At 43.1% G+C, this 26,254-nt stretch overlaps 1 protein-coding gene across 3 annotated transcripts; it reads left to right on the top strand.

The window, feature by feature from the left end:
* Nucleotides 1-25,683, top strand: PLPB (pyridoxal phosphate binding protein). 3 transcript variants are annotated; one of them, XM_071068392.1, is made up of 8 exons: nucleotides 1-219; nucleotides 2,788-2,895; nucleotides 2,973-3,008; nucleotides 3,542-3,617; nucleotides 18,067-18,201; nucleotides 20,935-21,077; nucleotides 21,850-21,948; nucleotides 23,891-25,683. In XM_071068392.1, exons 1-8 carry the CDS (start codon nucleotides 16-18, stop codon nucleotides 24,020-24,022), a joined length of 933 nt encoding a protein of 310 aa, XP_070924493.1. In that variant the 5' UTR covers nucleotides 1-15; the 3' UTR covers nucleotides 24,023-25,683. The 3 variants fall into 3 exon arrangements, with proteins under 3 accessions (XP_070924493.1, XP_024646948.2, XP_070924494.1); XM_071068393.1 differs by lacking the exon at nucleotides 1-219 and adding an exon at nucleotides 317-469; XM_024791180.2 differs by lacking the exon at nucleotides 21,850-21,948.
* The last annotated feature ends 571 nt before the right edge of the window (nucleotides 25,684-26,254 follow it).

The raw sequence follows: 26,254 nt of genomic DNA, 5'->3' as shown, positions 1-26,254 counted from the left end.
GGGTGAGACGACTCGATGGTGCGCAATGATTGGTTTACACGGCGCGAGCTGGGCGGAACCGGAAGATGGTGTGTGCCAAGGGCTGCCAGGGGCCTGGGGCTCGGCGTCGTTTCCCGGGGGATGTGGAGAGCTGGCAGCATGTCTGCTGAGCTGGGAGTCGGATGCGCATTGCGGGCGGTGAACGAGCGCGTGCAGCAGGCGGTGGCGCGGCGGCCGCGGGTGAGGAAGGAGGCTGCGTGGGGACGGTGGGCGGCCGCCTTGAGAAGAGGGACACCTGCGTGGGAATGGGTCGTCACGGTGACGCAGAGGGGTCTCCGGGAGAGGCGGGTCCGGTCGGCCGCCTAGGGCCACGGAAAGGCTAGCGAACGGTTTTCCCAGCCTCCTTACCCAGAGTCTCTTAGGTTTTCTGGAGATTGGCTTCGTTGGAGCAGGGGGTACCGCTACCTCGGGAAAATGACTTATTGTCCAGGTATCGTGGCCACTTGGGCACCGCGTCGTTTCGGGGTCGACAGCCTTGGCGGATGCGAGGGGGGCCAGGCCTGTGCCCACGGACCGTTAGGAGAGACGGGGGTACAAGAGCACCCCGCGGAGGCCAGACACGCCCGAGATCGCGTGTGTGGCAGCGTCTCACCTGCTAAGTGCCCAAGAAATGCCAGTGCCGCCCGGAGGCCGAGGTGAGGGTGGACTGGCCGGACTTCGCTGGCACCAGAGCGGCACTTGTTTTTGGGGGCAGGAGGGAGCAGTCCAATCCCAAGCTGGTTAAGGGGAGATTTCGTCTTTTGTATGTATATATTTTACCTCCTCTTGGACTTTGATTAGACCAAGAATCACAATCTGCCCACCTCAGTGCAAGTTTAAGCTGAATGGTGGTGGAATGAGACTGACCTTTAACAGAGAGTTCACGGGTTTCTCTGATCGAGCATTTATGCTGGCTGAAGACAAGACCTGTATTATAGTCTTTCCTTCACTGTTCCTTAGACCTTACCTTGAACAAGTCAGGTAACTACTCCGGCCCTCAGCTCTGAAAGCTCTGAGCTCTCTTCAGATGTTACTATTCTGTGATTCTCTGTGATTCTCCAAGAAAAATCTAGGGCTTCCCCTAATAAACATCACCCTGGAGGTTCTCTCAGGAGAACTCTCAGGCAGATGGGCTGCCTGTTCGGGTAACTCTCTGGAAAACGTCAATCATCAGCATAATCCCAGTAGTCACGACTTGGACTCAGAAGAGGCTAATTACGCATCCCTGTGGAAGGAAGGAAAAGGAGACATTTTTCTAATTGATCTGACTCCTTCATGTCCTTGAGAACACTGTGATTCTGTGAAAACTTCAGGGGGTGATGGATACAAGAAGACTGAATCGTGCAAGGATAAATGAATCTCTTCTCTTACTGTTTCTATGTGGATTGGGTGGCAGCAAAACGCGTAGAACCCCTACTCTTTGTGTAGTGTTCATGAGAGGATGTCACGTAGATCTAATCCTGAATCCAGAATTTTTTATGTCACAGTGTTAGTTCTGCCACTGGTTCTTTTCTTTTCTTTCTTGTTTTTTTTTTTTTTTGTTGTTGTTGTTGTTGTTGTTTTGTTTTGTTTTGTTTTGTTTTTTGTTTTATTTTGAGACGGAGTCTCACTGTCACCCAGGCTGGAGTGCAGTGGTGCAACCTCAGCTCACTGCAACCTCCGCCTCCCGGGTTCTAGCGATTCTCCTGCCTCAGCTTCCCAGATAGCTCGGATTACAGATGCCCGGCACCACACCTAGCTAAGTTTTTGTATTTTAATAGAAATGGGGTTTCACCATTTTGGCCAGACTGGCCTCGAACTCCTAACTTCAGGTGATCCACCCACCTCAGCCTCCCAAAGTACAGGGATTACAGGTGTGTGGCTCACCTGGCTGTGCCACTGGTTCTTAATTCACAGATTGAACAATCAATTACTTAGTTACCTAAGTGGGCCACTTTTAGAGTAAATGGGGCAGTGTTATTATTGTGTAATGATACACCAGGACCAGAATGAGTCCCCAGAACTGCTAATGTTTGGGTTTCAGAAGCCAGAAGTGACCTCTCTTTTACTCAGAGTGCAGCCTTCTATTAATGAAGTGATTCTTAAGCCTCCAACATTAGTATGTCTTAGAGTCATCTGGAGAGATTGTTAAAAAGGAAATTCTCCGCTGGGCGTGGTAGCTCACCGCTGTAATCCCAGCACTTCAGGAGGCCAAGGCAGGCAGATCACCTGAGGTTGGGAGTTCCAGACCAGCCTGACCAACATGGAGCAACCCTGTCTTTACTAAAAATACAAAATTAGTCAGGCGTGGTGTTGCATGCCTGTAATCCCAGCTACTCAGGACGCTGAGGCAGGATAATCGCTTGAACCCTGGAGGCAGAGGTTGCAGTGAGCTGAGATGGCACCATTTTCCTCCAGCCTGGGCAACAAGAGCGAAACTCTGTCTCAAAGAAAAAAAAAAAAGGAAATTCTCACCCAGGTGATGCCGATGCAGTTGATCAAAGACCACGCTTATAGGAAATACTGCTTTAACTTGCCCAGCTCTCCTGAGAGAGAAATTTCTTCTGGTATATATTGACATCGCTAACATATTAGATTGAGATGCCATGCCCCTAAAAAACATTTGATCACCACTATTTGATATTGATCTGCCTACAGTGTTGAAAAAATAGATCTTGCCTAATGCCAAGTTGAGATCAATGCCCATCTATCCTACAGGATCTGTCCTATGGGATTCATTGGGATACTGTTCCCAAACATTCACTCATATGGCTCTTTCCCTCTTGGCAGGATCTTCCAGCCATCCAGCCCCGGCTAGTGGCAGTCAGCAAAACCAAACCTGCAGACATGGTGATCGAGGCCTATGGACATGGGCAGCGCACTTTCGGCGAGAACTACGTAAGAGCCCTTTCCTGAAGCCCTTTGGAAGCATCATGATTGCCAGGCTTCTGACTTGTTCTGTTTTGACCTTTTAGGTTCAGGAACTGCTAGAAAAAGCATCAAATCCTAAAGTAAGTAGATAGCTGAATTCTTTAATTTATATCTAAATCTTGGCTCGTTAGTTGAAAATTAGACCCATCGTGGTGTTTGAGTTGTATGGCAGTTTTAGGATGGCTGATTTTAGATTGGGCCAGGGATAGAAATGTCAACTTTCACCTTGAGCCCCAAGTAATTCTCAGCTAGATTTTTCTCTTTGTTCAGACTATCGTTTTCTCCTTGGTGGCTGTTTGGAAATGGTGGTTTCAGGAGCTTGCTGTAATCTTGGATCTTTTCAAGATTTGGAAGCTTAAATCAGTTCATCCCTGATGGGCGATATCTGAAAGGTGGAGGGAATTGATGGGAACAAGGAAGGAAGACAAAACAGAAGCCTTAGATTTTTCTCTATCCTTTTACCTCATTAGGAGGCCGGGTGAAGATTGTGATAGTTTATTACATTTAAGGAACAGAGAGTGAATGTGAAAGGTGACAGGGAGTGCACGAGGCATTTGAGCCTGCAAGGCCTCTGTAAAATCTGAGTTACACATGGTTACCTTTTTCTCCTCAGATTCTGTCTTTGTGTCCTGAGATCAAATGGCACTTCATTGGCCATCTACAGAAACAAAATGTCAATAAACTGATGGGTAAGATAAAACTAAATATGAAGACAAAATTGCTCTGTCATTGTATTGCTTATACTACCCTTTGTGGAAGAGAAAGCAACTTTTAGAATAGCCCCAATTCACCATTTGTTTTTGGAATTTCTTTAGGAAAATCTGAGTTTTTTGGTTTTTGGTTTTTTTTTTTTTTTGAGACAGAGTCTCACTCTGTCGCCCAGGCTGGAGTGCAGTGGCGTGATCTCCAGTCACTGCAGGCTCTGCCTCCCGGGTTGATGCCATTCTCCTGCCTCAGCCTCCCATGTAGCTGGGACTACAGGCGCCCGCCACCGTGCCCGGCTAATTTTTTTTTGTATTTTTCATAGAGACGGGGTTTCACCATGTTAGCCAGGATGGTCTCGATCTCCTGACCTCGTGATCCGCCCATCTCAGCCTCCTAAAGTGCTTGGGATTACAGGCGTGAGCCACCACGCCCGGCCGAAAATCTGAGTTATTAATAAAAAGAGAAAACATCATGCCAAGAACAGAATGAATTCACAATTGTCTGGGTTATATGTACTTGGAAACCTACCCAACGTCATGTTTATTATTATTTGGTGGTCTTTCTGAAAAATTACAAAGAATCGTAGCCCATAAATTTTTTTAACTAGCAAAAGAGACGTTTCTGTTCTTTTTCCTTTAAATAAAAGGCTACAGCAAATAAAATACAATACAGTAAAGTAAATATAGTAAAGTAAAATTAAGAATTATAGTAAAGGCCGGGCGCGGTGGCTCAAGCCTGTAATCCCAGCACTTTGGGAGGCCGAGATGGGCGGATCACGAGGTCAGGAGATCGAGACCATCCTGGCTAACACGGTGAAACCCCGTCTCTACTAAAAATACAAAAAACTAGCCGGGCGAGGTGGCGGGCGCCTGTAGTCCCAGCTACTCGGGAGACTGAGGCAGGAGAATGGCATAAACCTGGGAGGCGGAGCTTGCAGTGAGCTGAGATCCGGCCACTGTACTCCAACCTGGGCGGCAGAGCGAGACTCCGTCTCAAAAAAAAAAAAAAAAAAGAATTATAGTAAAGTAGGCCAGGCACAGTGGCTCACGCTTATAATCCCAGCACCTTGGGAGGCCGAGGTGGGCGGATCACCTGAGGTCAGGAGTTCAAGACCAGCCTGGCCAACATGGTGAAACCTCAACTCTATTAAAAATGCAAAAAGTAGCAGGGCGTGGTGGCGCATGCCTGTAGTCCCAGCTACTCAGGAGGCTGAGGCAGGAGAATTGCATGAACCCAGGAGGCAGAGGTTGCAGTGATCTGAGATCACGCCACTGTGCTCCAGACTAGGTGAGAGAGCAAGACTCCGTCTCAAAAAAAAAAACAAGAATCATAGTAAAATAAAATTAAGAAAGACATGGAGATCTTTAGTAACTGAACTGATTTCCCTGAAGGTATCAAAATTTAAATAACCTGTATTTATTTTGTAACAGTTTTATTGGGAGTAATTGACTTACAATAAATTGCACATATTTAAAGTATAGAATTCAACAAGTTGTGATGTATGTTTGCACCTGTGAAACCATCACGACAAACAGTGAGTATATCTATCACCCCCAAAAGTTTCCTCCTGTCCCTTGGTAATCCCTCTCTTACCCGTCCCACTTCTCTTCCTCAAGAACCACTTACCTGCGTTCTGTCACTGTTAATGTATATTAGTTTACATTTTTTAGAGTTTTATCCAAAGGGAATCATGAAGTATATAACTCTTTTTGTCTGACTTTTTTCATTCAGTGTAGAGATTCATCATGTTCATACCTGTATCAAAGGTTCATTTCTTTTTATCATTCAGTAGTATTCCATTGTATAAATATATCACAATTTGTTTATCCATTCACCTGTTGATGAACGTTTGGATTGCTTCTCATTTTTGACTGTTGCAAATAAGTTGCCATGAATATTTGTGTACAGGTCTTTGTATGGACATATTTCCCTTTTTCTTGGAATAAATACATAGGAATAGAATGGCTGAGTCACAAGTTAAGTGTTTAACTTTTTATAACTGCAATAACAAACATAAAATTTACTGTCTTGAGTTTTTTTTTAATTTTTATTTATTTATTTATTTATTTATTGAGACAGAGTCTCACTGTGTCACCCAGGCTGGAGTGCAGTGGCGCGATCTCGGCTCACTGCAAGCTCCGCCTCCCGGTTTCACGCCTTTCTTCTGCCTCAGCCTCCCGAGTAGCTGGGACTACAGGTGCCCACCACCACGCCCAGCTAATTTTTTGTATTTTTAGTAGAGACAGGGTTTCACCGTGTTAGCCGGGGTGGTCTCAATCTCCTGACCTTGTGATCCACCCGCCTCAGCCTCCCAAAGTGCTGGGATTACAGGCGTGAGCCACCGCGCCCGCCCCGTCTTGATGATTTTAAGCATACAGTTCAGTGGCATTTTGTAGTCACGTTGTTGTGTGACCATCACCACCATCTATCCACAGAATTCTTTTCATCTTGCAAAACTGAAACTGTGTACCCATTATGTATGCTTAATTTTTTAAGAAACTACCAAACTTTTCCAAAGTGATTGTGCCATTTTACATTTCTACTCGTAGTGTTCAAGTTCCTCCACATCCTTGTCAACACTTAGTGTGGTCAGTCTTTTAAAATTGTAGCCATTCTATTTTTTTTTTTTTTTTTTTGAGATGGAGTCTCACTCTGTCGCCCAAGCTATAGTGCAATGGTGCAATCTTGGTTCACTGCAACCTCCGCCTCCCAGGTTCAAGTGATTCTCCTGCCTCAGCCTCCCAAGTAGCTGGGATTACAGGCACACACCACCACACTCGGCTAATTTTTTTTGTATTTTAGTAGAGATGGGGTTTCACCGTGTTGCCCAGGCTGGTGTTGAACTCCTGAGCTCAGACAATCTGCCTGCCTCAGCCTCCCAAAGTGCTGGGATTACAGGTGTGAGCCACTGCATCCGGCCCAATTTTAGCCATTCTAATAGGTATATAGTAGTGTCCTTGCATTTCCCTAATGCCTAGTAATGTTGAACTTTTCATGTTTGCCATCTGTATATCTTCTTTGGTGAAGTATCTATTAAAAGTATTTTGCCCATTTTCTAATTGGATTATTTTCTTACTGTTGAGACAAGGGAGTTCTTTACATATTCAATTTACAATTCACACCCGGCTAATTTTTTGTATTTTTAGTACAGATGGGGTTTCACCGTGTTAGCCAGGGTGGTCTCAGTCCCCTGACCTCATGATCCACCCGCCTCGGCCTCCCAAGGAGCTGGGATTACAGGTGTGAGCCACCTCACCCGGCCCATCTTTATCAGATATGATATGAGTTCTTTATCAGATAGGTGCTTTGCACATATTTTTCCTCAGTCTATGGCTTGTCTTTTGAAAAGTGAAAGTTTTTAATTGGAATAGCCCAATTTATCAGTTGTTTTTGTTTTTGTTTTTTTTTAAAGAATGTGCTTTTGCCATCATGTCTAAGAAATCTTTGCCTATCTTAAAGTCACAAAGATTTTCTCCTATGTTTTCTGCTGGCAGCTTTATAGTCTTAGGTCTTATTAGGGTTCATGATCCATTTTGAGTTAATTTTTGTATATGGTACAACATATGGATCCAAGTTCATTTTTTTGCACATGAATATCCAGTTGTTCCAGAACTGTTTGTTAGAAAGGCTATCCTTTTTCCATAGCATTGCCTTTGCATTTTTGTCAAAAATCAGATATCCTTTGATGTATTTCTGGACTGTCTGTTGATGTTGATCTCCTCTGTTAATGAGTGATCTATTTGTCTACCTTTATACCAGTAGCTTGCTACTTTGATTTACTGGAGCTTTAAAATAATTATCGAAATTAGGTACTGTTAACCTCCAACTTTGTTCTTTTTCAAAGTTATTTTAGCTATTGTGGGTCTTCTACATTTCCATATAAACCAGCTTTTCAATTTCTACAAGAAAAAAAGAAAAGCCTGCTGGATCGTATTGGATCTTAGATCAACTGGGGAACATTTTGACACACTAAAAAAATTGACTCTCTTAACACATTAACAAGGTATACCTTAGTACTTATTTATATCTTTAATTTCTCTCAGTAATATTTTATAGTTTTCATTGTATAGATTTTCCACATCTTTTCTCAGATTTATTCCGAAGTGTGTATATTTTTTATGCTATTGTAAATGTATTTTTCTATTTCACCTTCTGATAGTTGCTAGTACAGGTTATAAGCATCCTAATTTCAAATTTCTGAAAATCAAAGTGCTCCAAAGTCTGAAACTTTTAAGCACTGACATGACACTTAAAAGAAATGCTCATTGGAGCCAAGCATGATGGTTCACAATTGTCTGGGTTATATGTACTTGGAAACCTACCCAACGTCATGTTTATTATTATTTGGTGGTCTTTCTGAAAAATTACAAAGAATCGTAGCCCATAAATTTTTTTAACTAGCAAAAGAGACGTTTCTGTTCTTTTTCCTTTAAATAAAAGGCTACAGCAAATAAAATACAATACAGTAAAGTAAATATAGTAAAGTAAAATTAAGAATTATAGTAAAGGCCGGGCGCGGTGGCTCAAGCCTGTAATCCCAGCACTTTGGGAGGCCGAGATGGGCGGATCACGAGGTCAGGAGATCGAGACCATCCTGGCTAACACGGTGAAACCCCGTCTCTACTAAAAATACAAAAAACTAGCCGGGCGAGGTGGCGGGCGCCTGTAGTCCCAGCTACTCGGGAGACTGAGGCAGGAGAATGGCATAAACCTGGGAGGCGGAGCTTGCAGTGAGCTGAGATCCGGCCACTGTACTCCAACCTGGGCGGCAGAGCGAGACTCCGTCTCAAAAAAAAAAAAAAAAAAGAATTATAGTAAAGTAGGCCAGGCACAGTGGCTCACGCTTATAATCCCAGCACCTTGGGAGGCCGAGGTGGGCGGATCACCTGAGGTCAGGAGTTCAAGACCAGCCTGGCCAACATGGTGAAACCTCAACTCTATTAAAAATGCAAAAAGTAGCAGGGCGTGGTGGCGCATGCCTGTAGTCCCAGCTACTCAGGAGGCTGAGGCAGGAGAATTGCATGAACCCAGGAGGCAGAGGTTGCAGTGATCTGAGATCACGCCACTGTGCTCCAGACTAGGTGAGAGAGCAAGACTCCGTCTCAAAAAAAAAAACAAGAATCATAGTAAAATAAAATTAAGAAAGACATGGAGATCTTTAGTAACTGAACTGATTTCCCTGAAGGTATCAAAATTTAAATAACCTGTATTTATTTTGTAACAGTTTTATTGGGAGTAATTGACTTACAATAAATTGCACATATTTAAAGTATAGAATTCAACAAGTTGTGATGTATGTTTGCACCTGTGAAACCATCACGACAAACAGTGAGTATATCTATCACCCCCAAAAGTTTCCTCCTGTCCCTTGGTAATCCCTCTCTTACCCGTCCCACTTCTCTTCCTCAAGAACCACTTACCTGCGTTCTGTCACTGTTAATGTATATTAGTTTACATTTTTTAGAGTTTTATCCAAAGGGAATCATGAAGTATATAACTCTTTTTGTCTGACTTTTTTCATTCAGTGTAGAGATTCATCATGTTCATACCTGTATCAAAGGTTCATTTCTTTTTATCATTCAGTAGTATTCCATTGTATAAATATATCACAATTTGTTTATCCATTCACCTGTTGATGAACGTTTGGATTGCTTCTCATTTTTGACTGTTGCAAATAAGTTGCCATGAATATTTGTGTACAGGTCTTTGTATGGACATATTTCCCTTTTTCTTGGAATAAATACATAGGAATAGAATGGCTGAGTCACAAGTTAAGTGTTTAACTTTTTATAACTGCAATAACAAACATAAAATTTACTGTCTTGAGTTTTTTTTTAATTTTTATTTATTTATTTATTTATTTATTGAGACAGAGTCTCACTGTGTCACCCAGGCTGGAGTGCAGTGGCGCGATCTCGGCTCACTGCAAGCTCCGCCTCCCGGTTTCACGCCTTTCTTCTGCCTCAGCCTCCCGAGTAGCTGGGACTACAGGTGCCCACCACCACGCCCAGCTAATTTTTTGTATTTTTAGTAGAGACAGGGTTTCACCGTGTTAGCCGGGGTGGTCTCAATCTCCTGACCTTGTGATCCACCCGCCTCAGCCTCCCAAAGTGCTGGGATTACAGGCGTGAGCCACCGCGCCCGCCCCGTCTTGATGATTTTAAGCATACAGTTCAGTGGCATTTTGTAGTCACGTTGTTGTGTGACCATCACCACCATCTATCCACAGAATTCTTTTCATCTTGCAAAACTGAAACTGTGTACCCATTATGTATGCTTAATTTTTTAAGAAACTACCAAACTTTTCCAAAGTGATTGTGCCATTTTACATTTCTACTCGTAGTGTTCAAGTTCCTCCACATCCTTGTCAACACTTAGTGTGGTCAGTCTTTTAAAATTGTAGCCATTCTATTTTTTTTTTTTTTTTTTTGAGATGGAGTCTCACTCTGTCGCCCAAGCTATAGTGCAATGGTGCAATCTTGGTTCACTGCAACCTCCGCCTCCCAGGTTCAAGTGATTCTCCTGCCTCAGCCTCCCAAGTAGCTGGGATTACAGGCACACACCACCACACTCGGCTAATTTTTTTTGTATTTTAGTAGAGATGGGGTTTCACCGTGTTGCCCAGGCTGGTGTTGAACTCCTGAGCTCAGACAATCTGCCTGCCTCAGCCTCCCAAAGTGCTGGGATTACAGGTGTGAGCCACTGCATCCGGCCCAATTTTAGCCATTCTAATAGGTATATAGTAGTGTCCTTGCATTTCCCTAATGCCTAGTAATGTTGAACTTTTCATGTTTGCCATCTGTATATCTTCTTTGGTGAAGTATCTATTAAAAGTATTTTGCCCATTTTCTAATTGGATTATTTTCTTACTGTTGAGACAAGGGAGTTCTTTACATATTCAATTTACAATTCACACCCGGCTAATTTTTTGTATTTTTAGTACAGATGGGGTTTCACCGTGTTAGCCAGGGTGGTCTCAGTCCCCTGACCTCATGATCCACCCGCCTCGGCCTCCCAAGGAGCTGGGATTACAGGTGTGAGCCACCTCACCCGGCCCATCTTTATCAGATATGATATGAGTTCTTTATCAGATAGGTGCTTTGCACATATTTTTCCTCAGTCTATGGCTTGTCTTTTGAAAAGTGAAAGTTTTTAATTGGAATAGCCCAATTTATCAGTTGTTTTTGTTTTTGTTTTTTTTTAAAGAATGTGCTTTTGCCATCATGTCTAAGAAATCTTTGCCTATCTTAAAGTCACAAAGATTTTCTCCTATGTTTTCTGCTGGCAGCTTTATAGTCTTAGGTCTTATTAGGGTTCATGATCCATTTTGAGTTAATTTTTGTATATGGTACAACATATGGATCCAAGTTCATTTTTTTGCACATGAATATCCAGTTGTTCCAGAACTGTTTGTTAGAAAGGCTATCCTTTTTCCATAGCATTGCCTTTGCATTTTTGTCAAAAATCAGATATCCTTTGATGTATTTCTGGACTGTCTGTTGATGTTGATCTCCTCTGTTAATGAGTGATCTATTTGTCTACCTTTATACCAGTAGCTTGCTACTTTGATTTACTGGAGCTTTAAAATAATTATCGAAATTAGGTACTGTTAACCTCCAACTTTGTTCTTTTTCAAAGTTATTTTAGCTATTGTGGGTCTTCTACATTTCCATATAAACCAGCTTTTCAATTTCTACAAGAAAAAAAGAAAAGCCTGCTGGATCGTATTGGATCTTAGATCAACTGGGGAACATTTTGACACACTAAAAAAATTGACTCTCTTAACACATTAACAAGGTATACCTTAGTACTTATTTATATCTTTAATTTCTCTCAGTAATATTTTATAGTTTTCATTGTATAGATTTTCCACATCTTTTCTCAGATTTATTCCGAAGTGTGTATATTTTTTATGCTATTGTAAATGTATTTTTCTATTTCACCTTCTGATAGTTGCTAGTACAGGTTATAAGCATCCTAATTTCAAATTTCTGAAAATCAAAGTGCTCCAAAGTCTGAAACTTTTAAGCACTGACATGACACTTAAAAGAAATGCTCATTGGAGCCAAGCATGATGGTTCATGCCTGTAATCCCAGCACTTTGGGAGGCTGAGGCAAGCAGATCTTTTGAGCCCAAGAGTTAGAGACCAGCCTGGGCAACATAGCAAGACCCTGTCTCTACAAATAATACCAAAAAATTAGCTGGGTGTGCTGGCACGCACCTGTGGTCCCAGCTACTTGGAAGGCCAAGGTGGCAGGCTCGCTTGAGCCCAGGAGGTTGAGGCTGCAATGAGCCAAGATCTCACCACTGCACTCCAGCCCTGGGCAACAGAATGATACCTTGTCTCAAAACAAAAACAAAAAAGAAAAGAAAAGTTCATTGGGCCAGATGCAGTTCCTCATGCCTGTAAGCCCAGCACTTTAGGAGGCCAAGGCAGGAGGATCATTGGAGCCCAGGAGTTGAAGACCAGCCTGAGCAACATGTCAAAACCCCATCTCTACAAAAAATAATAAAATTAGTCAGATATGATGGCTCGAACCTGTAGTCCCAAATAGGAGGCTGAGGTGGAAGGATTGTTTGAGCCTGGGAGGTCGAGGCTGCAGTGAGCCGTGATTGCACCACTGCACACCAACCTGGATGACAGAGTGAGACCCTGTCTCAAAAAAAAAAAAAAAAAGATTTTGGATTTCAGATTTTTCAGATTAGAGATGCTAAACTTGTTAAGTATATGCAAATATTTCAAAGTCTGAAAAAATCCTAAATCTGAAACTGAAACATTGCTGGTCCCAAGCATTTCACATAAGGGATACTCTACCTGTATATAGAAATATACTTGATTTTTGTATGTTGATCTTGTATCCTGTAACCTTGCTAAAATTACTTATGTTCTAGTTGCTTTTCTGTAGATTCCATTGAATTTTCCACATAAATAATCATGTCATCTATGAGTAAAGACAGTTTACTTCTTTGTATATTTCCCTATTTACTTCTTTATGAATAGAAGTGCTGAGAGTGGGCACATAAGGAGGAATTTCCCTTCTAATTTTAGTTTTGCTGAGAGATTTTGTCAAGAATAGATGTTGAATTTTGTCAGTTGCATTTAATGTATCAAAGTGATCATACGGTTTTTTAGTTTGTTAACATGTTGAATCACATTTATTGATATTCTTTTTTTTTTGAGATGGAGTCTCACTCTGTCACCCAGGCTGGAGTACAGTGGCATGATCTTGGCTCACTGCAAACTCCACCTCCCGAGTTCAAGCGATTCTCCTGCCTCAGCCTCCCAAGTAGCTAGGATTACAGGCACGTGCCACCACACCTGGCTAATGTTTTACATTTTTAGTAGAGACAGGGTTTCACCATATTGGCCAGGCTGATCGCGAACTCCTGACCTTGTGATCTGCTGGCCTCAGCCTCCCAAAGTGCTAGGATTACAGGCGTAAGCCACCGTGCCCCAGCCTATTGATTTTCAAATGTTAAACCAACCCTGCATTCCTAGGATAAATCCTACCTGAAGGCTGGGTCTCTGTTATCTTATTACATGTTATATAAACAAAATACTGTGTTATGGGATTTATAACTATGTAAAAGCAAAATGCATGACACCGATAACAGAAAGAAGGGGATAAACAGAAGCACACTAGTGTAAAGTTCTTAAACTGTGTAAAGTAGTATAACACACCTTGAAGGTGGACTGTTGTAAGTTAAACCCCAAAGCAACCAATAAAATAACACAGTAAGGAGTTATAGCTAATAAGTCAACAAAGGAGATATATTGGATTCAAAAAATATGTGAAATGGTATCTCCTTGATTTTCTTTTTTTTTTTTTTTCTTTTTTTGAGACGGAGTCTCACTCTGTTGCCCAGGCTGGAGGGCAGTGGTGCGATCTTGGCTCTCTGCAACCTCCGCTTCCCAGATTCATGCAAGTCTTCTGCTTCAGCCTCCCAAGTAGCTGGGACTACAGGCATGTACCACCACGCGCAGCTAATGTTTTTGTATTTTTAGTAGAGACAGGGTTTCACCATCTTGGCTAGGCTGGTCTCAAACTCCTGACCTCATGATCCACCAGCCTTGGCCTTCCAAAGTGCTGGTATTACAGGTGTGAGCCACCGCGCCTGGTGGTTTTGATTTTCATTAATAACAAATGACGTTGAGCATCTCTTCATAGGCTTATTGGCCATTTTTATGTCTTCTTTGGAAAAATGTCTAGTCAGTTCTCTGCATGTTTTTTAAATTGAGTTGTCTTTTCATTATTGAGTTGTAAATTCCACCTAGATTAAATAATCTAACTTGAAAATAAAGCTATAAAAATATTAAGATAAAATACAGGAAAATACTTTTATTTTCTTGGGCTTTTCTAAGCAAGACATAAAATCTGGAAACCATAAAAAACAACTAGGCCAGGTGCAGTGGCTCATGCCTGTAAATCTAGCACTTCGGGAGGCCAAGGCAGGCAGATCACTTGAGCCCAAGAGTTTAAGACCAGCCTGGGCAACGTGGCAAAACCCTGTCTCTACTAAAAATATAAAAAATTAGCTGGGCATGGTGGTGTGTGCCTGTAGTCCCAGCTACCTGGGAGGCTGAGGTAGGAGGATCACCTGAGCCGAGAGGTTAAGGCCTGCAGTGAGCTGTGATTGTGCCACTGCACTCCAGCCTGGGTGACAGAGGAGACCCTATCTAATAATAATAATGATAAAAAATTCAAAAGGAAGAACTAGCAGATTTGATCACACAAAAAGTAAAGCTTTCTGCATGTCAAAGCAAAAGGGAGGCACAGAGTGGGAGAAAAATAATATTTTTGAAGAGGGAAGAGGTTAATATCCAGAATACATAAAGAGCTACAAATCTTTTTGTTTAATCTATAGGAAAAAAAATAGGCAAAAATTGAGGCAGTTTACAAGGGGTAAAAATACAAAAGGCCAGTAATCGAATGAAAAATATTCATCCTCAAACAGAGAAATACAAAATCACTAAAGACTGCTAAGATCCAGTGATTTGAGGGAGTAAGTAAATGAGTACTCCTTCATCTTACCAGGAGATTCTAAAACTGTAGAGTCTTGGAAAAACCTAAAGATTCCACCAAAAAACTATTATAACTGAACAGTAACATTACAGGATACAAAATAAATATACAAAAATCAGTAGCATTTCTGTATGCCAACAGTGAATGATCTGGAAAAGAAATCAAGAAAGTAGCTGGGCACAGTGCCTCACGCCTGTAATCCCAGCACTTTGGGAGGCCGAGGCGGGCGGATCACGAGGTCAGGAGATCGAGACCATCCTGGCTAACACTGTGAAACCCCGTCTCTACTAAAAATACAAAAAATTAGCCGGGCGTGGTGGCAAGCGCCTGTAGTCCCAGCTATTCGGGAGACTGAGGCAGGAGAATGGCGTGAACCTAGGAAGTGGAGCTTGCAGTGAGCCGAGATCGCGCCACTGCACTCCAGCCCGGGCAACAGAGCGAGACTCCATCTCAAAAAAAAAAAAAAAGTTAAAAAAAAAAAAAGAAATCAAGAAAGTAATCCCATTTACAGTGGCTACAAATGAAATACCTAAGAATAAACTTAACCAAAGAAGTGAAAGATTTCTACAATGAAAACTATAAAACATTGATGCAAGAATTTGAAGAGGACATGAAAAAATGGAAAGATATTCCAGGTTTATGAATTGGAAAAAATCACTATTCTCAAAATGACCTCATTACCCAAAGCAGTCTGCAGATTCAGTGCAGTTCCTATCAGAATACCAGTGACATTCTTCACAGAAATAGAAAATCATAATCCTGAAATTTATATGGAACCATAAAAGACCCATAATAGCCAAAGCCATCCTGAGCAAAAAGAACAGAACTGGAGGAATCACATTACCTGACTTCAAATTATACTGCAGAGCTATAGTAACCAAAACAGTATGATACTGGCATAAAAACAGACACATAGACCAGTGAAACAGAATAGAGAACCCAAAAATAAATTTGTACATCTACAGAGAACTTATTTTTAACACAGGTGCCAAGAACATACGTTGGGGAAAGGACAATCTCTTCAATAAATGCTGCTGGGAAAACTGGATATCCATATGAAGAAGAATAAAACTAGACTCCTGTCTTTCACCATGTACAAAAATCAAATCAAAATGGATTAAAGACTTAAATCTAAATCTAAGACCTGAAACTACTAAAAGAAAACATTGGGGAAACTCTCCAAGACATTAGTCTGGACAAATTTGTTTTGTTTTGTTTTGTTTTTTGAGACAGGCTCTCACTCTGCACCCAGGCTAGAATGCAGTGGCATGATCTCGGCTCACTGCAACCTGCACCTCCTGGGTTCAAGCAATTCTCCTGCCTCAGCTTCCCAAGTAGCTAGGATTACAGGTGTGCCCCACCATGCTGACTAATTTTTGTGTTTTTAGTAGAGATGGGGTTTCACTATGTTGGCCAGGCTGGTCTTGAACTCCTGACATCAGGTGATCCACCCGCCTAAGCCTCCCAAGGTGCTGGGATCACAGGTGTGAGCCACTGCACCCGACCATGTTGGAAATAAGTAAAGGTGATGGGAGGAGGGAGGGGAAGAGGGAGGGGGGAAGGAGCCAGCAGGCATAGAAGGGGCAGGAAAGCCTAACAGAACTGTTGTTTTAGTGCTATTTTCCTTTCTGGATGATCCATTTTACTCGTTCAACCTCACGGCTCAATTCATTTCCATAAAGGCTTCTTGAGGCCAGATGCAGTGACTCACACCAGTAATCCCAACACTTTAGGAGGCCAAGGTGGGAGGATCACTTGAAGCCAAATATATACGTATATTTTCTTTCTTTCTTTTTTAGTCTTTCTAGTCTTGCTTTGTCACCCAGGCTGGAGCGCAGTGGCATGATCCCGGCTTACTGCAACCTCTGCCTCTCAGGTTCAAGGAATTCTGCCTCAGCCTCGAGTAGCTGGGATTACAGGCATGTGCCACCATGCCTGGCTAATTTTTTTTTGTATTTTTAATAGAGACAGGGTTTCACCATGTTGGCCAAACAGATCTCAAACTCCTGGCCTCAAGTGATTCGACCGCCTCGGCCTCCCTAAGTGCTGGGATTACAGGCGTGAGCCACAATGCCCAGCCACATTGGCTAATTTTTGTATTTTTTGGTAGAGACAGGGCTTCACTGTGTCAGGCTGATCTCGAACTCCTGGCCTCAAGTGATTTGCCCTCCTCAGCCTCCCAAAGCATGGGGATTACAGGTATGAGCCATCACGCCCGACCTCAACAAAGATGTATTGAGTAAATACTCCAAAAGCACAGGCAACCAGCACAAAAATGGACAAATGGGATCACATCGAGTTAAAAAGCTCGTGCAGGCTGGGTGCAGTGGCTCACGCCTGCAATCCCAGCACTTTGGGAGGCCAAGGCCAGCAGATCACGAGGTCAGGAGTTCAAGAACAGCCTGGCCAACATGGCAAAACCCCATCTCTACTAAAAATACAAAAATTAGCCAGGTGTAGTGGTGGGCACCTGTAATCTCAGCTACTTGGGAGGCTGAGGCAGAAGAATCATTTGAACCCGGGAGGCAGAGGTTGCAGTGAGCCAAGATTGTGCTACTGCACTCTAGCCTGGGCAACACAGCAAGACTCTGTCTCAAAAAAAAAAAAAAAAAAGAAAGAAAAAAAGCTCTTGCAGAGCAAAGGAAACAACAAAGTGAAGAGACAACTCAGAATGGGAGAAAATATTTGCAAACTACCCATCTGAAATACCTGTACCTAGCACCAACTTCTATATCCAAGCTTTGTTTTTGTAATAAAAAATAAGAAACAATCTAACGTCCATTAACAAGAGGAATAGTTATGTAAACTGTGGTAATCTGTCCTGTGGATTGCTGCAGTTTTTTAGTAGAGATGGGGTTTCACCATGTTGGCCAGACTGGTCTCAAACTCCTGACCTCAGGTGATCCACCCGCCTGGGATTACAAGTGTGAGCCACTGCACCCGGCCAGTGTTGGGGTCATTGTGATTTCTTTGTTGGATAAGAATACCGTCATCCCAGAAAGTTGAAGAATGTGGTGATATGCTGGGGACGCATCTTGGCTTCCACTGGTTATCCTTTCTTCACTGTCATCCTGACCTGTTTTTCTCAGTTTGAACTGAGACATAGATCAAGCCTTTTACTAGGAATCTGTCTGTTACCAGCTTCTTGAAGCATATGGATATATATGCTGCCCGATCATGTATGTCAGTGTTTCCCTTATTTACCTTTGCTGATTAGCCAGGGATGGTCTGACATTTGAATTTGTATCTAGTAAAACTGTCACATTTGTCTTCTTAGAGGAACTGAGATTTCACTGTGTTTTTCTTTGCCTGGCATATTTCTTCCTCTAACAAGTCAGAGATTTGTTGCATGTTACTTGCTGCAATAGAGCAAATAAGGAATACTACCTTGCCTCTGTCTCATTACAGCTGTCCCCAATCTCTTCATGCTGGAAACAGTGGATTCTGTGAAGTTGGCAGACAAAGTGAACAGTTCCTGGCAGAAAAAAGGTTCTCCTGAAAGGTTAAAGGTTATGGTCCAGATTAACACCAGCGGAGAAGAGAGTAAGTGACCAGACCTGAATTGTAGATTTTTCTTCCCTTAGGATGGTTGAAGCTCAGGGAGAATGGGTGGCCCCAAGTGTCCGATGGATAAGGTTATGGAAACAAATCACAGGATCACAGGCCTCTAAGAAGGCTGTTTTATGTGTGATCTAGGTAGCATAATGACATGCAAACCAGTCTGTATATCATTCTTTACTACATCATGGTTCATTATATCTTAATTTTAGGGGAAGAAGAATGGATGGGGAGTCAAGAAGGAGATTGTGACTTTGTTTTGCATTTTGTTTTTTTCTGATTTTTTTTTTGAGATGGGGTCTCGCTCTGTCGCCCAGGCTGGAGTGCAATGGCGTGATCTCAGCTTACTGCAACCTCTGCCTCCCAGGTTGAAGCAATTCTCCCACCTCAGCTTCCCAAGTAGCTAGGACTACAGGCATGCGCCACCACACCTGGCTAATGTTTGTATTTGTAGTAGAGACAGGGTTTCACCACATTGGCCAGACTGCTCTTGAACTCATGACCTCTCAAGTGATCCGTGAGCCACTGCAATAGGCCTTTTTTTTTTTTTTTTTTTTTTTTTTTTGAGATGGAGCCTCGCTCTGTTGCTCAGGCTGGAGTGCAGTGGCGCGATCTCAGCTCACTGCAACCTCCACCTCCTGGGTTCAAGCAGTTCTCCTGCCTCAGCCTCCCGAGTAGCTGGGATTACAGGCACACGCTACCACACCCAGCTAATATTTGTATTTTTAGTAGAGATGGAGTTTCGCCATATTGGCCAGGCTGGTCTTGAACTCCTGACCTCAGGTGATCCACCCACCTCAGCCTCCCAAAGTACTGAAGTTAAAGACATGAGCCACTGCACCTGGCCTGGGATTGTGACTTTCATCTGAAAATCCCCAAAGGTCACCATCACTCCTGCAAGGAGTATTTTAAATTTTTAAGACCTAAGAGTATATAAATACTCTTAGATCTTAAAAAAATTACTTAATGTTGCATTAAGAAAGAATGGAAGATAATTACCATGAGTGGGCCGGGTGCGGTGGCTAACACCTGTAATCCCAGCACTCGAGAAGGATGAGGCAGGTGGATCACCTAAGGTCAGAAATTCGAGACCAGCCTAGCCAACATGGTGAAACTTCATCTCTACTATACATACGAAAATTAGCCAGGCATGGTGGTGTGTGCCCATAGTCCCAGCTGCTCGGGATGCTGAGGGCAGGAGGATCCCTTGAACCCCGGAGGTGAAGATTGCAGTGATCCGAGATCACGCCACTGCACTCCAGCCTGGGTGACAGAATGAGACTCCATCTCAAAAAAAAAAAATTACTGTGAGCACCAGTCAATGAATATCTTTATGGGGCTTGGATTAACAATGTAACATAGTGTGAATAGAAGCATGGACTTTGAAATCAGACAGACCTTGGGTTTGAGCTACACTGCTTTCCAGTATTGTAACCTTGGATAAGTTACCCAATCTCTCTGTACCTCAGTTTCCTTTTCTGGCAGTGATATCATAATGCTTACTTCAGAGGGTGTGGTTAGGATTGAATGTGATAATCCAGGCAACACTGTTAGCCCAGAGCCCTACACATGTTGTTAGCTATTCGTTAAGAATAAATGTATACAGATCAAGTATTCGATTGCAACCATCAAAGCACCAGTATTCACCAAATCTTAGTATGCAGGAACACAGTGGAGGCATCTGTTTTCTAGATAATGTACTAGAGTCAGACTGCCTGGGTTTAAATCCCAATTATCAATAGAAATCCGAAATCAACTATAGATCAGGTATTTATTGTATCATTTCTTGATAATTAGCTATAATATGCCCTAGTTAAAGACTGAAGTAAATGTTACTGGCATCTTCACCTAATAAATGGGAGCAAGACAATATCAATAGCTCTTTTTTTTTTTTTTTTTTCGAGACGGAGTCTTGCTCTGTCAGCCAGGCTGGAGTACAGTGGTGCAATCTCGGCTCACTGCAAGCTCCGCCTCCCGGGTTCACACCATTCTCCTGCCTCAGCCTCCTGAGTAGCTGGGACTACATGCACCCACCACCACACCTGGCTAATTTTTTTTTTTTTTTTTTTTTAGTAGAAACGGGATTTCACCACGTTAGCCAGGATGGTCTTGATCTCCTGACCTTGTGATCTGCCCGCCTTGGCCTCCCAAAGTGCTAGGATTACAGGCGTGAGCCACCGTGCCCGGCCTCAATTGCTCTTATAACTGTGTAACAAATAATTGCTTGCTGCAGATTTCTCCTCCAGTTGTTAATTAGAAAGTTCAGTTAAACTTTGCAAATATATAGCCAAAAATGTTTAACATGTACTTTATTTTAAATTTTTTGCAACTCCATTAAATTAATAAAACTATAAAAATTCTTGATTTAGAAAAGTAATTCTCAGGTTCAAATGGCATTTTGGCAATGCAAATCTTCCTGGTATCCCAAAAAAGCAAGGTTTTTTCTTTTCCATGTCTCCTAGCTGTTTTCAGCTGAAATACTGAGATGGAGGAAAGATAATCCAACTGATAGCTCTTCTTGAGACATCTGGAACCTGACCAGAAGCAGAGCAGCATAGAAAACCCCAAGTATAAAGTTACTCTTTAGGACTTGAGGCTCTTTCAAGAGATTCTCTTGTTGGGGGTCACCTCTTCTGTCATAAAGAAGGGAGGAAAATGGAGCCTTCCTCTGGCCATTTACCCTTGCAGTATACCTGTTTTCCGTTTCTTTTCGTGAAGGTAAACATGGCCTCCCACCTTCAGAGACCATAGCCGTCGTGGAGCACATAAATGCCAAGTGTCCTAGCCTGGAGTTTGTGGGACTGATGACCATAGGAAGCTTTGGGCATGATCTTAGTCAAGGACCAAATCCAGACTTCCAGGTACTGGGGGGTCGGGGAGATTGCTCATGTGCTGAAGAAGCAGGGGCTGGAGTGCTTTTGCAGGGCTGGCTGCAGTGGGGACTGCAGAGAAATCCCAAACACTGCCTGTCGAGTGTTCTAGCCCTCTTCAGAACTCTTCTCAGAAGGAAAAGGGAAGAACAGGTTCCCAAAGCCCTGCAAACCTTTCTCAACTCAACTTGAACTTGGCTAAAACATAGTCTTTAGAGAATATGAGCTTTCTTCCTCTCCAGTGACTAGTAGTTTTCTCAAAAGTGGGATAGTTTGCAAAAATCCCTTTCAGTAACTTCTGACAATTTTGACAGGCCTTGAAATCATAAGGAATACATAACCGGCCGGGCGCGGTGGCTCGCGCCTGTAATCCCAGCACTTTGGGAGGCCAAGGCGGGTGGATCACGAGGTCAGGAGATTGAGGTCATCCTGGCCAACACGGTGAAACCCCATCTCTACTGCAAAAAAAAAAAAAAAAATACAAAAAATTAGCCAGGCGTGCTGGCAGGCGCCTGTAGTCCCAGCTACTCGGGAGGCTGAGGCAGGAGAATGGCATGAACCCGGAATGCAGAGCTTGCAGTGAGCCGACATCACGCCACTGTACTCCAGCCTGGGAGACAGAGCAAGACTCTGTCTCAAAAAATAAAAAAAATAAAAAATAAAAAAGGAACACATAACCATTGTCAGAGAAGTTCAGATTCAGCCACTTTTGGGCATCATTAGAGAAGGCAGGAGTAAAATAGGTGTCATCTCTTTCTGTCAGCTGTTACTGTCCCTCCGGGAGGAGCTGTGTAAAAAGCTGAACATCCCTGCTGACCAGGTTGAGCTAAGCATGGGCATGTCCATGGATTTCCAGCACGCGGTAAGTGTTCAGCCAGTGCCCTGTCTGCCTCGAGGGGTGGGAGTAGGGTGTCTGAGAGGCTGACACAAGAGCAGATCTTTGCTATAGAAGCCTCAGAAATGCCTTGGGATGGCAATAGGGTACCCAGTCTCAGGGTCTCAGCTATTCCAGCATCTCCCATTCCCCATGCCCTTTCTTTTTTGAAAAGAGGTAGGCGCACGCCTGTAATCCATGCACTGTGGGAGGCTGAGCCGGGTGGATCACAAGGTCAGGAGTTCGAGACCAGCCTGACTAACATGGTGAAACCCCCTCTCTACTAAAACTACAAAAATTAGCTGGACATGGTGACGCACACCTGTAATCCAAGCTACTCGGGAGGCTGAGGCAGGAGGATTGCTTGAACCTGGGAGGCGGAGATTGCAGTGAGCCAAGGTCGCACCACTGCACTCCAGCCTGGCTGACAGAGCGAGACTCCGTCTCAAAAAAAATAAAAAATAAAATAAAAGTAAAAGAAATGTATAGAGGCCGGGCGCAGTGGCTCAAGCCTGTAATCCCAGCACTTTGGGAGGCCGAGACGGGTGGATCACGAGGTCAGGAGATCGAGACCATCCTGGCTAACACAGTGAAACCCCGTCTCTACTAAAAAATACAAAAAAACTAGCCGGGCGAGGTGGCGGGCGCCTGTAGTCCCAGCTACTCGGGAGGCTGAGGCAGGAGAATGGCCTGAACCCGGGAGGCGGAGCTTGCAGTGAGCTGAGATCCGGCCACTGCACTCCAGCAAGGGGGACAGAGTGAGACTCCGTCTCAAAAAAAAAAAAAAAAAAAAAAAAAAGAAATGTATAGAAATTATAGCCTGACATCTGAACTTTTAAAACAAAATATAATTCCATAAGTATAATCTAAAGGAAATAAGAAATTAATTATAAATATAATTCCATAAATTATAAACATAATTCCATAATTGTAGTCTAAAGGAAAATAAGAAATTAAGCTATAATTTTTGGAAAGGCATATCATTACATAAGTGCGTGGGCCTGGCTGTATCACAGCAAATCACAATGAAGCAACCTAAGGCTTCATCTTTTTTTTTTTTTTTTGGAAACTGAGTCTTGCTCTATTGTCCAGGCTGGAGTGTAGTGGCGCAATCTCAGCTCACTGCAACTTCCACCTCCCAGGTTCAAGCGATTCTCCTGCCTCAGCCTCTGAAGTAGCTGGGATTGCAGGCGCCTGCCACCATGCCCGGCTAATTTTTGTATTTTTAGTTGAGATGGGGTTTCACCATGCTGGCCAGGCTGTTCTTGAACTCCTGACCTCAGGTAACCCACCCACCTCAGCCTCCCAAAGTGATGGGATTACAGGCATGAGCCACCACACCCATCCGAGGCTTACTCTTACGTGTAGATCACCAACAATCTTATGTGTACATCAACAGCTGTAAATATCAACTGATACAAGTGTGCTAGATTGGCAATGCAAATACATGATTTTCTGAAATAGCAAATAACTTGATAAAGTTTCAAAAATCAAAATATAAATTTGCATTCCTGGAAAATTGTATTTCTTAAAACAGTGCAAAAATACATTGCATTGGTAAGTAAAATGGAATTTGATCAGATAATTATAAGGATTTTTTTTCATCTACTGACCGTGGCACATTGGAAAGGTGGGTGTGCTGTGCTGTGCGGCTGCATCCCACACTGGACGTCTAATGTCCTTGACCTGCACCTAGCTGAGTGCCAGCCACACTCCCCAACCACTGGAAATCTAGAGAAACCCAACTTGTTTCCTGTATACGCCCTCAGAGGTCAAATCTCTGAGGAGAACCATCACCCCGAAGCCATCTTTGGCTGTTATTATTCTTCATAGACGGCTCTTGAGAGCCAGAATGGGGGCACAGCTTCAGCACTGGCTCCATTTTATTATTTTAAACCTGATCCTCGATACCTTCTCTTCTTTCCTACAGATTGAAGTAGGATCTACAAATGTCCGAATAGGAAGCATCATTTTTGGAGAGCGGGATTACTCAAAGAAACCCACCCGGGACAAGTGCGCAGCAGATGTGAAGGCGCCGCTGGAGGTGGCACAGGAGCACTGAGCCAGGGAATACTGAGAGTACTAACTATGCACTAACCTAGATTTTCATTTCGATATTCCCTGTGTCCCAGCACCGTCCTGCTCTCCTGTGACCTGTGGAGAGCACTAATGATCACGTGTGTTGATGGAAACCATCTGTGCTTAGTCTCTGACATAGGAAGCTTGCTTCAAGCAGTGACTTTGGATTGAGTTTGAGAAATTCAAACATTTCTGCAGAACAGATACCAAATCAATAGCTAGGAATCGTGTCCAATATTGAATTCTGCCCAGGAGCATGAACTGATCCATGAATGCCTTTTCCAGGTTAAAATTTGGTCACTGATGCCTCTAATCGTGGAATTCAGAGGGATTCCCCTTTTTCATCTCATTTTAATAGGAAATTCCTTATGGTTAACTACTCCCTACAAACTCCTACTACACTGTATAGATTGCTGCTCTGGAATAAGGTGATTTCTGCCCCCAGATTCTTCCCTAGCCGATAGATATGTGAAGATACTCCCAACTGTGGAATGGCAGTACAGGTAACTTCAGGAAATGGCTCGGGTTAATTCTCAAAACACAAATTGTTGCTGGCCAGGCACGGTGACTCATGCCTGTAATCCCAGCAATTTGGGAGGCAGAGGTGGAAGGATCGCCTGAGCCTAGGAGTTCAAGACCAGCCTCAGCAACATCAGGAGACCCCATCTCTACAAAAAATTTAAAAATTAACTGGGCATGGTGGCTGAGGTGGAAGAATCACTTGAGCCCAGGAGTTTGAGGCTGCAGTGAGGTATGATTGCACCACTGTACTCCTGCCTAAAAAAATAAAACATAAATAAAATGTCCCAATAGTCCATCAAGGCTTTGATCACTTGGGGAGTTCTTCGTAGATGCTGTCACATTTCTTAAAGCAACCTTTTAATATACAGATAATACCCCCCCACACACCTTTTTTAGAGACAGCCTGTCTCTTAAAAAAAAAATTAATTTGGTAGTGAGAGCTTGTGTCACTGCCAGTCTGTGGTATCCCTGAAATTAAGGGATAACATAAGCAGGAATTGGGCCTTTCTGACATCGTCCTTAAGAGACAGGACTTTTTGAGTTTTTCCTCTGGGACCTACAGTGATGAGCGTTTAATGATTATCTCCTCCACTATAATCTCTTTAGGATGATTTTTTTAATCAAAAACCAGGGAATCTCATTACTCCTAAGAAATGAAAGATTCCTTCAAAGCCTGTTCAGGCACATGGTTTCAACAAAGCCTGACTTTGACGTTCCTTGTCCTGAGGAGCACTTTCCAGGCACAGTTACAGCTTCCCCGCTGTATTTACAAGCCAGAATTGTGCAACTCTTCTGGATCATTTAATAAAGTAACAAGATCTTTAAAAAACCCAAAAACACCATTCTCCAATAGTCATGACAGATGGCTTCAGTATGGCTTGTTTTTTATTTTCCAGATGGCTTTTTCTCTTATTTTTTCAAGCCCCAGTCTGATTTTACAAGTAACTTTCAAACATGATGCTGCTGCCGAATGTACTTTTGTAAACTTAAAGATTGTGATTCCTGTATTATTTCAGTGAGAGCTACAGTGTGATATTTCAGAGTCTATTAAATAAAAAATGTGAGTTTGAATTATACCATCTGTGCCAATTACAAAGCAATTAAAAGATTTATTTTTTATGATCTGGTGTAGTGAGTGAATGTAACAGGAGGGGGCATTGGAACCCACAGGAAGCAGCTGTGCTGGTGCCTTGGCATCGTGCCAGCTGGGCTTTGGAGGAGGGCTTCCCCACGGTTACAGACGCAGCCAATGCTACACAGTGGGTGAGAGGGATTCTGAACTTCTAAGGGCAAGAAAAAAGACATTTCAGGAATTACAGAAATAGACGTTACCCCTTGCTTCAAGAGACTTTTGAATTGCCTCTAGATGGCAACATTGGCTAACCGGAGGGACAAGCACTGGCTCTCCACTGTCAGCAATTTACCCTGAGAGGGACTCCTGGTTTACTCAGTCTCGTAGAGGCCAGAGAGGACATGACTCAAGTGATAGGGTGACTTGCAGAGCCTCAGGGGTTCAATACCAGCCAGCCTGGGCAAAATGGTGAAATCCTGTCTGTACCAAAAATACCCTCCCCCAAAATTAGCTGGGCATGGTGGCGCATGCCTGTGGTCCCAGCTACTCCAGGGGCTGAGGTGGGAGGATCAGTTGAGCCTGGGAGGCAGAAGTCACAGTAAGCTGAGATCGCACCACTGC

Source organism: Macaca nemestrina, chromosome 8 (genome assembly GCF_043159975.1).
Source record: "Macaca nemestrina isolate mMacNem1 chromosome 8, mMacNem.hap1, whole genome shotgun sequence".
In the NCBI taxonomy this organism is placed as follows: domain Eukaryota; kingdom Metazoa; phylum Chordata; class Mammalia; order Primates; family Cercopithecidae; genus Macaca; species Macaca nemestrina.
Note: the sequence above shows the minus strand (reverse complement) of the source record. Positions and strands in the feature narration are given on the sequence as shown.

Excerpts from the sequence above, each read along its gene's own strand:
- PLPB (XM_071068392.1), top strand. The coding sequence starts at position 16 with ATGGTGCGCAATGATTGGTTTACACGGCGCGAGCTGGGCGGAACCGGA. Across the intron at positions 21,078-21,849 it reads GACCAAATCCAGACTTCCAG|CTGTTACTGTCCCTCCGGGA; the intron begins GTACTGGGGGGT and ends TCTTTCTGTCAG. Across the intron at positions 21,949-23,890 it reads CCATGGATTTCCAGCACGCG|ATTGAAGTAGGATCTACAAA; the intron begins GTAAGTGTTCAG and ends TCTTTCCTACAG.